At 51.8% G+C, this 12,804-nt stretch overlaps 2 protein-coding genes across 2 annotated transcripts; both read left to right on the top strand.

Annotated features, from left to right (window-relative positions):
- Nucleotides 1-4,223: 4,223 nt before the first annotated feature.
- Nucleotides 4,224-5,867, top strand: rps28 (ribosomal protein S28). The gene is made up of 4 exons (XM_086128703.1): nucleotides 4,224-4,351; nucleotides 4,671-4,718; nucleotides 5,470-5,592; nucleotides 5,745-5,867. Exons 1-3 carry the CDS (start codon nucleotides 4,313-4,315, stop codon nucleotides 5,590-5,592), a joined length of 210 nt encoding a protein of 69 aa, XP_085984829.1. The 5' UTR covers nucleotides 4,224-4,312; the 3' UTR covers nucleotides 5,745-5,867.
- Nucleotides 5,868-7,171: 1,304 nt separating this feature from the next.
- Nucleotides 7,172-11,810, top strand: LOC147194358 (potassium voltage-gated channel subfamily V member 2). The gene is made up of 4 exons (XM_086128702.1): nucleotides 7,172-8,073; nucleotides 8,880-9,513; nucleotides 10,452-10,577; nucleotides 11,269-11,810. Exons 1-4 carry the CDS (start codon nucleotides 7,556-7,558, stop codon nucleotides 11,584-11,586), a joined length of 1,596 nt encoding a protein of 531 aa, XP_085984828.1. The 5' UTR covers nucleotides 7,172-7,555; the 3' UTR covers nucleotides 11,587-11,810.
- The last annotated feature ends 994 nt before the right edge of the window (nucleotides 11,811-12,804 follow it).

Here is a 12,804-nt window from a genome sequence, read left to right as displayed (position 1 = left end):
GGTCACAAACGCATCCGTGACGGGCCCTCTAGAAACGAGTCCCGCCGTCAAGTAACGCCCACGCCGGTCGTTCCGTTCTCACCTTAGCGAATGAATGAACGATGCACGCGTGTGCTTTGTAAATCCCGAATTACGTGTAAAGCGTTCGTGCGGACGAGGAACTGTGCGTGGGGGGGGGGCACGAACAGTGTAGCGTGAGTGGAAATAGTCAGGAATCTACAGTACGTGACGGGTTGGGACGGATCGACGCTCGAGCGCAGCCGCTTCTTCAATTTGCCAAAACGGCCGCTCCCGCCGCCAGCGGCGCGCCGACCTTTTCCACAGATTCCGAGCGCCCGACATCCGTAGACCCCCGCCGCACATTCTCAGTCCCGTCGCAGGCGACGGAGCGCGGGTGGAACGGACGAACCCGCGGAGATGCGGCGACGAACGCCGACGCCGCATCGCACGGAAGGCGATTCACCGAGCAAACGTCGATGGCGGGGCCACCCGCGTCGATGTACTGAACATTCGTCGTTGAACGTTTTGCTTAGCGTGCTCTCGTTCAACGGTTTACTTTCGGCGCGCGTGTCCCGGATTGCGCTCGAAGGCCATTATGTTCCGATTTATTCCGAATCGGATGGCATACGTTCGCTTTAGCCCAACGTCGTGAACGTCACCCACCGTCGTCATATTTTCTTACGTACGTGCGGACACTCGACGTCAGTCGGAAGGTGTGAAGAAGAGCGGGAAACCCGAGGAAGATAAGAGGCGGCCGTGGCCGGCGGCCCGGCCCGTCGTCGACCTCGACCGCGCGCTCCCTCGAAGGGGAAGGCCGGGAAAGCTCACCGCCGCCCCCTGGTGGCGCGAGACCTGCGCAAAACGCTTTGCGTCGGCCCGCCCCCATCACTCGATCGACGGCGTCGCTCCGACGTCTACTAAACGCTCAAGCGGCAGATGCGCCTCGGCCACGATGGGACGCGAGGAGTAGGCCGTGCCCGTCGCATTTCCGCACACTCGTAGGACAACTTCGGCGGGACGATTACACCTTACCGGCCAGGCAAAAGCGTTCGCGAGGTGACGACTGCGTGCGATTGCTACAAAAGTGAGCGCCAAAGTCTGCCAAGCGGCACGCGGCGCTTCACTCGTCGGTACGAGCGCTGGCCTCGCTCGTTGTCCCGCCGCTTTGCGCGCGTTGTATTTGGGAGTGTCCGGAAATGCCGTCCCGCAGCGGCGCCGCGGGCCTTCGGATGGCGGCGAAGGATGCCGATTGCGGACGCTCCGCTCAGACCGGCTTTCGTGCGCCGCTCCTGCTAGCGGGCGTCACGTCCGTAGGGGAGCGCGGAACGCCATTGATTTTGATCCCTCCGGTCCCGCTTCGGCCCGAAAGCTCATCCGCCTCGTTTCCTTCATCATCACATCATGGGTTCCATCTTAAGGAAAGGTGGTATTCCCTTCCGCCGCTATGCAGACGACTGGCCGATCTATGTCCCGCTGAGCGGGAAAGACGCCTTCTCATGAAGGCCACTCCTATCCCGTCTGGAAGAAATCAAAACCCGGATGGCACAAAATGTCTCGAGATTCAATGAAAAGAAGACAGAGGTGATATTGTTTGGTCCCAACCGTCTCAAACTTGGGCCTTAAACTGGACAGTGATTTCAAACTGGATCGGCAAATTGGTGCCGTCGTCAAATCCGGCTTCTTTCACCTTAGACGGCTGGCCAAAGTAAAAGCTCTCCTCTCACGTGAACACTTTGAGACGGTCATTCATGCCGTTGTCACATCCCGGCTCGATGACCGCAATGCCCTTTACTTAGGAGTCCGCCAGTCCTCCATGAAGCGCCTTCAGCTGGTCCAGAATGCCGCCGCTCGCCTCTTGACTGGTACTCGTAAGTGGTACACACATTTTAGAGTTCTTTTTAAGAAACGTATATTTATTGTCAAACCCTAAAATGGCCTCGCTCCAGCTCATCCGCCCCGACGCACTCGCTCGGCGCCTCAGGTCCGCGGACCAGACATTATTCGAAGTACCGAGAACTAAAACTGAGGCTCAGAGGGGACGCAGCCTTTTCCGTTGCCGGTCCCTCTCTCTGGAATGAGCTCCCACTGAACATTGGGCAAGCCTCCTCGCTGCCCATCTTCAAAAGCCTCCTCAAAACTCACTCGTAGTCTTTGGCATTCGACTCGGCACGACTTGGATTTGTTCTCGGTTTTTCTGTTTGGTGCTTTCTACCGCCTTTTTTACCGATTTGTCTTACTGTTTATTGTGCGTGTTAAATCGCTCCATGTACAGCACTTTGTACGCAGCGACGGCTGTTTGAAAGTGCTCGGGAAATGCCGGCGGGCCGAAGCGGGCTCCCGCAGAAAAGGACAGAATGTACGGGTTGTGCAACTGCGCATCTGGGAGCTGGAGAGCGAACGCGGTTGACCTCGCCGCGCGCTCCGAGTTCCCCGCGGCGCACGCGCGCCGCCCCGGTTTCCCGCCTTTTCTATTCTTCGGCGACCTCGTCGAAGCGCTCGCTACGTTGAGCGCGCGCGCTATCTCCTGGCCGTTCTCACGGTCGGAGTGCGTGCGAGCGGGAGCGGCTGCTCGCGAACCGCCAGATATGCCGGGAGGAAAAAGCCAAGAGAAGACTTTTCAAAAGGTCAAGGGAAGATCCCACGCTTAAAATGGCACAAAAGCACGCGGATCGTGTCGAGGGATTTGCGCAAATGACCGAAGGAAAGAGCTCTGCGAGTTTCTCTCCCCAAAGTTTGCCGCGGGCGCCTGAGAAACGCCCGTCGGGAGCGTGCCCCGTTCCCACCGAGGACGTGACCTCTTTGCGAGCGATGGGAGAACGTGACTCCCTCCGACGTCCCCGTACGTAAGGGACGTGAATCCCGTGCGCCGTTGCTTCGATGTCAACGGAATATTTGCCCAAGCCCTCAAGCGGCACCGTGTTGCAGTGACTTACAACGATGATATTCCGATGGACACTTTGACCAAGAAAAGCAGAGTCTCATTTTGGAGGACAACCGAGGCCTACTGCTGAGCTTATTATTATTATTTTTTGCTTATTGGGGCTGCGTGTGGAGAACCAAATGCGTTTTTTCAGTGGTACTTGGTTTGAGAAGCCTAATCTTGGAACGATGCCAAGTTGATCATTTGCTCTTTGAATTCAATAGAGCCGTACAGATTTATAGCACCTGTATTAAAAAAAAACATTTATGGACCGATGACACGGTGGCCTTGTTCTTAACTGATGTTCTGAGCTTTTATGTTGCTGAGAAGCATGTGAAAGCATGTTTCGCTGCTGCCGTTGTTCGACCGCATGCAGACTCAACCTCGGCGACACGGAGACAAATACGGAGGTGGCCTCGGCTCGTTGAAGTCAGACGAACTCGGGAAGAGCGACGGGGATGACGTAGCTTGTAATTGTTTGCTAGCGCACCCTTTCTAGACGGCCGAGTGTGTTCCGTCACCTGAGTCGGGCCCGTCCTGTTCTTTTGTTGTCAAGTTACATCATGTGCAGTTGTAATGATTGAAGTGAGTGTGTTGGTGGAAAAAAAACAAAGAGAAACCCTTGTTAGCAAGCGCACCAATGAGACGTTTCTTGCAGGTTTGCGCAGGAATTGCGCTAAATCCTTTGAGCTTCTTGGAAAAAGAAATACATGCAAGTAAATCAACGCTTCACGGGTTTGCCTCTGAGTTGAACTCTGGAGACTTTTTAGGCCATCCGTTTCTTTTTCAAACACCTCCCCGGCGGTACGTTTTGGGGCATCGCCGTGCTGGAAAACGTCTCTTGTCGATTGGCCCTTCAATCCGCTTGAGTGAGCCCTGCGCCCCAAAACCGAACATCTCTGTTACTGGCCGAAACATCTCGCCCGGCATTGTCTTCGGGAACATTGAAAAACAATGACCTTAAATATGAAGCGGAAATAACCACAAGTACAGGAACTACTCGGCAACAAATGAAAATTAAGTTTGCATATTTATTAAAGTAAGCCTTACTCTTATGTCAATAAAGTATAAGTGTGGGCTATAGATAGAGAGAGAGAGAGAGAGAGAGCATTTTTTCTACTCGAAGACATCGTGCTTCATTAAAACTCATCCTGGGGATGGTGAAACTTGAATTGGAGATGAAGCTCATGCCTTCCTTCGGGTGATCCAACGTACTGTATCATGTTGAGGACACCGTTTGACTGCCTTTTACTCTGTTTTTATTTGACGGGGACGAAGAGGAAAAGCGCTACATCAAGAAAGACATGTCCAATTTCGGAGGGAGCGTCATCGCCGTTGTGTTCAAGTACTTCCGCTTTCTCGGTGACGTCCTTTCCGGTCGAAACTACCAACATGGACGCCAGCCGCGTGCAGCCGATCAAGATCGCAAGAGTAAGAAAAGCTGCGATTAAGTGTGATTTTCGATTTGGCGTCTATATATCTCCGAAACGTAACCTTATTTCATACAACGAATTGAAATCTTGGAGCTAAACGACACAGTTGGAGCGGATTAGTTACTGTTCCCCTCGACCTGCCGTTCCGTTGCGAAGGCCCGTCGCTCCCGGTGCTAACGCGGAAAGCTAAGCTGAGATCAGCTTAGCATACGACTTATTAAAACGTCGTCGTCGACGCGCGATTTCCGGCGTTATCATTTTCGACATCGTTTGGCTAGTACGCTCCGATAATAACACCTTTGTTTTGAAACTTTCAGGTTACCAGGGTGCTTGGAAGAACTGGCTCCCAGGGACAATGCACACAGGTAGGCTTGCTAACCGTTAGCATGAGGCGAGCTTGTCTCTTCAACAGTTTGACGGCTTTTTTAAAAAATTAAATATCCTTTGGCGTCGATATTCACAAATGTCTGTGATTGGGAAATGATATATCCTCACACGAGTACCAAATATTCCCCTGCCTGTTTTGGTGTCTAATTACTTATCTATGATAGTGGCAACACAAATAGTGGTAAGATTTTAAAAGATGGACCTTCGATCACAGGATGGAAAATTGGATGCGTTCTACCAAGAAATTAATTTTGGCTTTGGGATTTTTGCTTAACTCCATAAGATCTTTTTTATTTTTTTGGTGTCGAGCCTCGTCAGTGTAGCAGGTTTGGTCATAGCGGAGCCTGGCTTTAAACCATCAATCATTTTAAACATTGCATTTAGCCTTTTTTGTCCTTTATAAAGCTCATCTCAAAAACAAGCTCTCATGCGTTCACAAAAATGTGGCCTTTGAGCAAAAAGTTCCTCCAGCACTGGATAACATTTTTATATTGAACTGCTACAACATATTAGGCGCGGACAGTTCTTTTTCAGTGTTTAGCCCCTTTTATTGAACCGAGGCACAAATTGTGCCCGTCGCCGTATGTCGGCACCATAGCGAGAGGAACGGAGACATTTGGAATGACTTTGAGAGCAATTAAAAGAAATGGCATGATTTCCTCGGGCATAGAAACTCCCAAAGTAAAATGTCGGGCCTTGAAGAACGAATGCGCGGCTTCTTCCCCGTAGGTCCGCGTCGAGTTCATGGACGACAGCAACCGTTCCATCATCAGGAACGTGAAGGGGCCGGTCAGGGAAGGAGATGTGCTGACGCTTCTGGAGTCCGAAAGAGAAGCCAGGAGGCTGCGATAGGTGAGCTCACCGCAGCGTATGCGGGCAAAAGCGTTTAGCGTGGCCGCACTTGTTTCTCCGGGCTCGGTCGCAGATGCGCTAGTGGCATATCGAATGTGAGCGTCGCAAATGGCAGTCCATGTTCTGACTTGCTCTTTTTCACCCCCGCGCAGAGCCCACTGAAATTGCGGCGCCGAGTGGACGCCGTGGAGCAGATGACTCTTTGAATTTCACACGCCACGGCTGACGTCTGGCTCGTTGAATGCTTTTTCAAATAAATATGCTCACTGAAAGAATCGGTTTGCACGCTTCTTTTGGGGGGCTCCGGGAGAAGCTCGGTGCCGTTTCACCGCTTGGCTCGGCTTACTGTACAGGTCGAGCCTTTTACGGTCGTTCACAGTAGTGGTAAGTCTCTTCAAAGTTGCAAACGGAATGTCCTTACTTGGTTGTAAACATCTGAGCTTTTGGAATCCTCAAAATGTGCGGTAGAACTTCTGGAAAAAGAAATCTGTGGCGACGGTGAGCGATCCGGAGAGTGCGGCCGAACGGCTGAAGCTGGGCCGGCACGAAGCGCCGCCACGGATCGCTTTGAGCAAGATGCGCAGAATTGACGGACGCCACTTCATCATTTCCCTCACTCGAATGTATTTAGATGCTCATTTGAATTTTCTACTCCCAACTTGTTTGAAAGCCATTTCCGTTTGAACAATGAGAAAGCTCCGGTGGCCCGGAAGCTCTCTGTGGCGCGTAGCTCGTCGTACAAGATGCGGGACAAGCCCCCGACCACTGGCGCTTTAAACGGCGGCCGGCGCCCTCCGACACCCACCCTACGTAAGTACGTAATTCTGATTGGGAAAGTTTTCTTCAGAATCAGAATCAGGCCAAGTATGTAGAACACACAAGGAATTTGTCTCCGGTATAACACGCTGCATTAGTATCATCGTAAACAATTTATGCGCAACTGCATTATTGTCTCCCCCCCCCCACCCCTTTTTTTTTTTTTAACTTGGCAATCTTGAAAGGATTTCATTTTTGTTTTCTTTTTTTTATCTTTGTCTCTCTTTGAATTAATGTTTTGGAACAGGCCGGTGCATATTTTGTATGTCCATTGGAAGTACGTCATCGAAATGTTTTGGAATTGCTCAAAATGAGTTGAAATGTGGGTTGTTGTTGCGGTTTACAGTCGCGTCGAACAGCAAGCCGCCATCCCAGCAACTGTCGGATGGTTTTCAGGATCGGACTCGGCCTTTCCGTCCGTCCGTTTTGTACCTCGCTTCTCCTCGGGAGGGTCGCGGGCATGCCGGAGCCTATCTCGGCTGTCTTTGGGGCGGCGGGCGGTGTACGCCCTCCGCCGGTTGACGGCCCATCGCGGGGCACACGTAGACGAGCGCTCGCCATCGCGCCTCGGGACAATTTGGAGCGCTTCCGGTAACCCGCCACGCGTGATTTTGCAACGCGGGAGGAAAGCGGAGTAGGCGAAGACGAGCCACGCGCCAACCGCAGACTCCGATATATAACAAAGTCAAATTAAAAACATTTCATCTATAAGAATGCATCGAGGACCTTTTATATTCGGCGTTCTCATCAGGAGCGCGCGCATTCGAATTGACTTATAAAAGAAGGGAAGATTCTTTTCTAAGAAATAAACCGAGGACAACGCTGGTCTTTGAGAAGCAAGTTATTGAGCCGCATGGTTTGCCCTTGACCATAGTCCCGACTTGCCGGGTTGTGGTGGCGGTCAAAGCTCCAAGCCTTAAATCGCAAGACTAATCCCTGCCGAGAGTATTTTTAACTTGGCGTTTGGACAGAAAGAGCAGCGATAAGATTAGCGAATCCCCAACTCGATGCGGCTAATCTCCTCGCACGCCGAGACACCAGAACCGGAGCTTCTTCAAACCCGTCGGCACCCACCCCGCGATCCATCGGCCGTCCGCCGATAGACTTTGGATTTGTCGGGCGGAGGGCGCCGCGAGCGGCCGCCGCCATGGAGGCTCTAAAACCCAAGCTGAAAGTGCTGAAGAAGCGGCGCTCCAGTCTTTTTGCCACCGTCCAACGGGAGAAGAGCTTCTCGCAAAGCATCGAGGAGCAAGAGAGCGAATTCCCTTTTTCTCAGGACAGTTCGGTGAAGCCGTGGACGTCCATGGACAACCTGGACGCCGGGAAAGCGCCGGGCGAAGATCCGTCGCGACTGAGGAAAGCGAACGTCGTCAACCTCAACGTGGGCGGCAAGGTGTTCCACATCCCCGAGCATCTGGTCCTGCGACATCCCAAAACCAGGATCGGAATCCTGGCCCTGTGCAAAGATCCGGCCAAGCGTCTGACGCTGTGCGACGACTACAACGTGCTGAGCGACGAATTCTTCTTTGACAGGGACCCGACGTTCTTCCACTACATCTTCCACTACTACTGCAGCAACGTCTTGTGGGTGATGGACAGTCTGTGCCCCGTCAACTTTGAGGAAGAGATGGCCTTTTGGGGGATGAAACTGAAGGACACCCCCAGGTGCGGCCTTACTTCCTTATATTCCCGCCGAACGCTACCCCCCTCCGAGTCCAATCGGACGACAAAAGCGGCCGGAGCCCGCCGGGCACCCCTCGGACCGGTCGCCGACCGATCGCGGGACCCGTAGATGCAAACGCACGTTCCAGCCAAAGGATCGCTGACGTCGGGGGTGCCCTGTTCTGGCCCTCGACAGAGCCCCCGTCCGGCCCGTTTCTCTCTTTTCCGACAAACCTCGTTCAAATTCGGCGCCGATCCTTTGAATCGAGCGCCTCGGAGGAGGGAGACGTGCGAGACGGGCTGAATAGGGGCCCTCGCGGGGGCGCGCCCGACCCGGCGTCTTCAATCGCGACAGAGGTCCCGTCCGGCCCGTTTCTCTCTTTTCCGACAAACCTCGTTCAAATTCGGCGCCGATCCTTTGAATCGAGCGCCTCGGAGGAGGGAGACGTGCGAGACGGGCTGAATAGGGGCCCTCGCGGGGGCGCGCCCGACCCGGCGTCTTCAATCGCGGCAGAGGTCCCCGGCGGCCCTCTCGGACGTCGTTGCCGTTAAAGCCGTCCAGAGAACCGCACGTGTTCTCGGCGCGTCCGGCGCCGCTCCTGGTCAAAGGGGTAGGGGGGGGTGGGGGGTAAGAGTGCACGTCATGTCTGGGGGTATTCCTCAAGGACTGTGAGGACAGCGTTCAAATGGGAGACCTTCAAACAGTCTTTGTCCCCACCACGCATGTCCAGGTTCCCCTTAGGAGGGTCGTGGGGGGGGGGGGCGCGTTGAAAGAGTCCGCGTGGCTTACATCTTCTCCCTCTCCTCAGGTGCTGCCGCATTCTGTTTGAGGAGAAGGTGGACGACATAAGAGACCAACTGAAGGTCAACCAGGAGCTGATCGATGAGATCAAGCCTCACCAGGACGACGAGGGCTACAAGAGCATGTTTCTGGGCAACCTTCGGAAGATCCTCTGGGACCTGATGGAGAACCCGTACTCGTCCATGTCGGCCAAAGCCTTCGCCGTCTTTTCCAGTCTCTTTGTGCTCATCTCCATCGTTTCCATGACCATGAACACGGTGGAAGAACTGCGCCGATACAAGCTGGCCGGCAAAACCTACATGGAGTGGGTGGAGATCGCCTCCATTCTCTTCTTCACCCTGGAGTACTTCTTGCGCTTGCTCACCACGTCCGACGTCGAGCACTTTGTCAAGAGCGCGCTCAACTTTGTCGACGTCGTGGCCGTCATGCCCTACTTCGTGCAGATCGTGTTTGAGACCTTTGTCATCGATTCGGAGGACGTGAGCGCGCAGGAAGATTTGAAGGCCATGGCGAGGGTCAGCAAAGTCAGCAAGGTGCTGAAAGTTATCAAGCTGATGCGCATCTTTCGCATCCTCAAGTTGGCCCGTCACTCCACGGGCATGAGGGCCTTTGGCTTCACCATCCGTCAGTGTTCCGAGCAGGTGGGAACGTCCGACCGACGCGCAATCGGTCGCCGCCGCCGCCGCGAGCGATCTCCTTTCATTCGGTGCCGGCTACTTGCCGCAAAGATGACCAATTGTCTCGGGGTGGCGTGTGACGGAAGGTAGAATTAATCCCAGCGCCATTTGGACGGCGGCTTTGCGTTGAACTCGACGGGCCCGCGTGGAGATGAAGTTGACGTCGTCGTTATTTCGCGGTCGAGGCTTTTTGGGGCCTTCGAGGCGGTGTGCTGTGTGATATTGTCAAAGTGGGAAAACGCCGCTTTGGAGAGGGGACGTAGATGTGGTCCTATCGACGTTCTTATCATCGATCGAAAGGTACGAATGCCAACACGGAAAATAAAACGAGTGGTTTTTCATGGGCTGAACTTTTTTTTTTTTTTCTCAATAGCTTTCTCCCCAAGTCCGGGTCGGCGAGCACCTCTCCCAGGCCGAGATAATCCGTCCTCCTCTCGGTCGTGGCGTATGGACGTGCTGAATATTTAAGCGGCGCGTCATCAAAAGGACACTCGAAAATGTGCGGGGCTATTTTTATGCTTTCGCCAGAACAAAAGTCCGATCCGAGCCAAGTGAAAATGTGAAGAGCTCCTTCGTTTCCAAACCAAAATAAATGCCAAATTCAAAACATTCTCGCCATGCATTTGACGGCGTCCAACTCTATGATTGTGTGTCGAACGTGTTAAGATTGAACCGATGAAATGTTTTAAGAATAATAGACTCCGAAAAACCTTTATTCGTCTCGCAGTGGAGAAATTCCCAATTTGCAGCAGCAAAGCTACGAAAGGGAGAAAGTAGAAGAAGCAAATGTATCGGGGCTGCCGTAAAGGCGGTGTCTGCGAAACTGTCAAATCGACAATGAGAGAGAAAAGCATCCCCGACAACACGAGGGTGACCGTGACCGTTGCGTTGTGATCTTTCAGGTGTGCTGTCTGTTTCTCTTCATCGCCATGGGCATCTTCACCTTCTCGGCTCTGATGCATTCGGTGGAGGTGGACCAGCCCGGAACGCCGTTCAGCAGCATTCCCGATGCCTGGTGGTGGGCGGCGGTAAGGAGCGCTCGCTGACCTGATGTTTCGAGGCATTTACCGCTCATTCCTAAATAGCTCAGCAACCTTTGATGATGATGATGATGATAAGAATAAAGAAAAAAAATCCTTTTGACAAAATTAGCATGATCGGTTAATACCATTATTACAAATAACACAATCGACTCGAGGTGAAAGGATTAATCGACGGCTTGTCGATAACCAACTCATCCGTCATATTTGATAATGGATGAGTCGTATAATATCCTTTTTAATTTACAATATGTTGGGAATTTATCAATCGATATGATCCGATTTCTGTAGTCCTCCGCGAAAGCGGACCGATTATCTTTGCAACCATTCGAAATAAAACAATTGTTTTTACTGTGGGCAATTATCAATGAAGATTTTTTGCCTATTCTCTGACATGTCGCGAACCAAAATAGGAAGTGAATTATTTATTTCTGTTTGTGAATTCTATAATTATGTCATATTTTTGAAGAACGGGATGGAAATTTCAACTCGTTTATGAAAAACATCTGATTATTCGACATAAGTGACAGATCAATCGACGATTAAGGTAACTGCGGTCAACAGCAAATTTTAATCAAATGTATATATATACTGTATATATATATGGGGTTTTTTTTTCATTCAGAAGACATATTTTTTTTCCATTTTGTTGAGTTGTAAGTTTTGTCCTCCCCGTTAGGTGAGCATCTCCACCGTAGGCTACGGAGACGTGGTCCCCATCTCCTATCTGGGGCGCTGCGTGGCCTTTGGCTGCATTTCCTTTGGCATCATCCTCAACGGCATGCCCATCTCCATTCTTTTCAACAAATTTTCCGACTACTACGCCAAACTGAAGGAGCAAGAATACACGTTTTCAAACACCGAGCGCACGTTCCAGCTAAGGAGACGTCTGCAGAACAAGTGTAACGGCTGCTCGCAACCCCAGGCTGAGGACTCGGACGATGAGCTCCACTATAGGCCCGGTGGAAGGCAGACTACTTTTGAGGGGGAAGAGTAAAGAAAAAAGAAAATCACAAAACAGCCACGGCGCAACCCGACTAACCTGAAATGGCCTTAAATGCTTGCCACTCAAGTAGAAGGATGCACTGTGAACGATACAAAGGAAGTGAAGACAATGACCAGACAATACTGGTGCTACGCTAGCTTACAAAATGACAAAGCTGTTCAAATGTGTATTGATGTAAATAATAATGCTGATATAAAGAGGGAAGGCTAACTTAACTTGCTGAATTTCTTTGGCCAAAATACACAAAGCATAAAGTTTTTTTGTTTGGGGGGGGGGGGGGGGGCGCGCGGCATGTCGCGACCATTGACCGTTCTTGAATTCACTTAGAATGAAGGCTTCCAGATCTGCCTTGTCACGCCACCATAAACGCAAGAGGTCATTTCCCTCTCTAGGGAGCTCAACCCATTTGAGCTCGTTCCGAGGAGGAAGCTTGAGCTTAAATGCGCTTGCGACGTCGGCCGCAGGAGAAGATTAAGTGGAGAAATTGCGGTCGCTTTGCCCGCTGTCCAAAAGTCCTTTTCTGCGGGCGATCCGGTATTCACGATCTTCTTTCGGAGCAACGCATACTCACCTAAGATTATTCCTTTTTAATTTTACACGAGGCACAAAAAATGAACCAAATACGAGACGGACGGGCCGTCGTCGGGGCTGTCGCCGTCGCGGCTTCGGTCGTGACCGTCAAGGACACCGAGGTCTCGGCAATGCGGAGCGATTGTGACAGAGACTCGCTCCAGGACTGCACCGTCTTCCATTGAGAACAAACCGATTTCCAGGAGAGACGGGTTCTTTGAACGCTGTTGTTTCGTTCTCCAGCACACTGGACACACACGCTGCATGCATGCAACGCGCGAACAAGCTCGCGTGCTCCTCACGTCACATTGTGACTTTCTTCGTGAGCATCAACTCCAGACTTGTTTGCGCCAACAAGATTTGTGCCAAAATCCTTTTTCTTGCAGCCAAGAGAATGGAGAGGCGCGGCGAGCTGTTTTTGCACAAGTTTGGAAGGACGGCACACAGCCGGTATGATTTGCCTTGATTAGCCAGCCGCGGGGAAGGGAATCAAGTTGATTGACTCCAGTCGGGCTTAGGTGGACATTTTAAATTTGTTACCGCAGCTCCTGGAACCAAAGTGCTGTGGCTAATCTGCGAAAACATTGTGACTAGATTGGACAGGATTTGCTTGATTTTTAGTTTTTATTTTTTTTAATA

This window comes from Hippocampus guttulatus, chromosome 14, assembly GCF_054856545.1.
Source record: "Hippocampus guttulatus isolate MCC_2025c chromosome 14, RoL_Hgut_1.0, whole genome shotgun sequence".
NCBI classification, from domain to species: Eukaryota; Metazoa; Chordata; class Actinopteri; order Syngnathiformes; family Syngnathidae; genus Hippocampus; species Hippocampus guttulatus.
Note: the sequence above shows the minus strand (reverse complement) of the source record. Positions and strands in the feature narration are given on the sequence as shown.

Excerpts from the sequence above, each read along its gene's own strand:
- rps28 (XM_086128703.1), top strand. The coding sequence starts at position 4,313 with ATGGACGCCAGCCGCGTGCAGCCGATCAAGATCGCAAGA. Across the intron at positions 4,352-4,670 it reads AGCCGATCAAGATCGCAAGA|GTTACCAGGGTGCTTGGAAG; the intron begins GTAAGAAAAGCT and ends TGAAACTTTCAG. Across the intron at positions 4,719-5,469 it reads CCCAGGGACAATGCACACAG|GTCCGCGTCGAGTTCATGGA; the intron begins GTAGGCTTGCTA and ends TCTTCCCCGTAG.
- LOC147194358 (XM_086128702.1), top strand. The coding sequence starts at position 7,556 with ATGGAGGCTCTAAAACCCAAGCTGAAAGTGCTGAAGAAGCGGCGCTCC. Across the intron at positions 8,074-8,879 it reads AAACTGAAGGACACCCCCAG|GTGCTGCCGCATTCTGTTTG; the intron begins GTGCGGCCTTAC and ends CCCTCTCCTCAG. Across the intron at positions 10,578-11,268 it reads ATGCCTGGTGGTGGGCGGCG|GTGAGCATCTCCACCGTAGG; the intron begins GTAAGGAGCGCT and ends CCTCCCCGTTAG.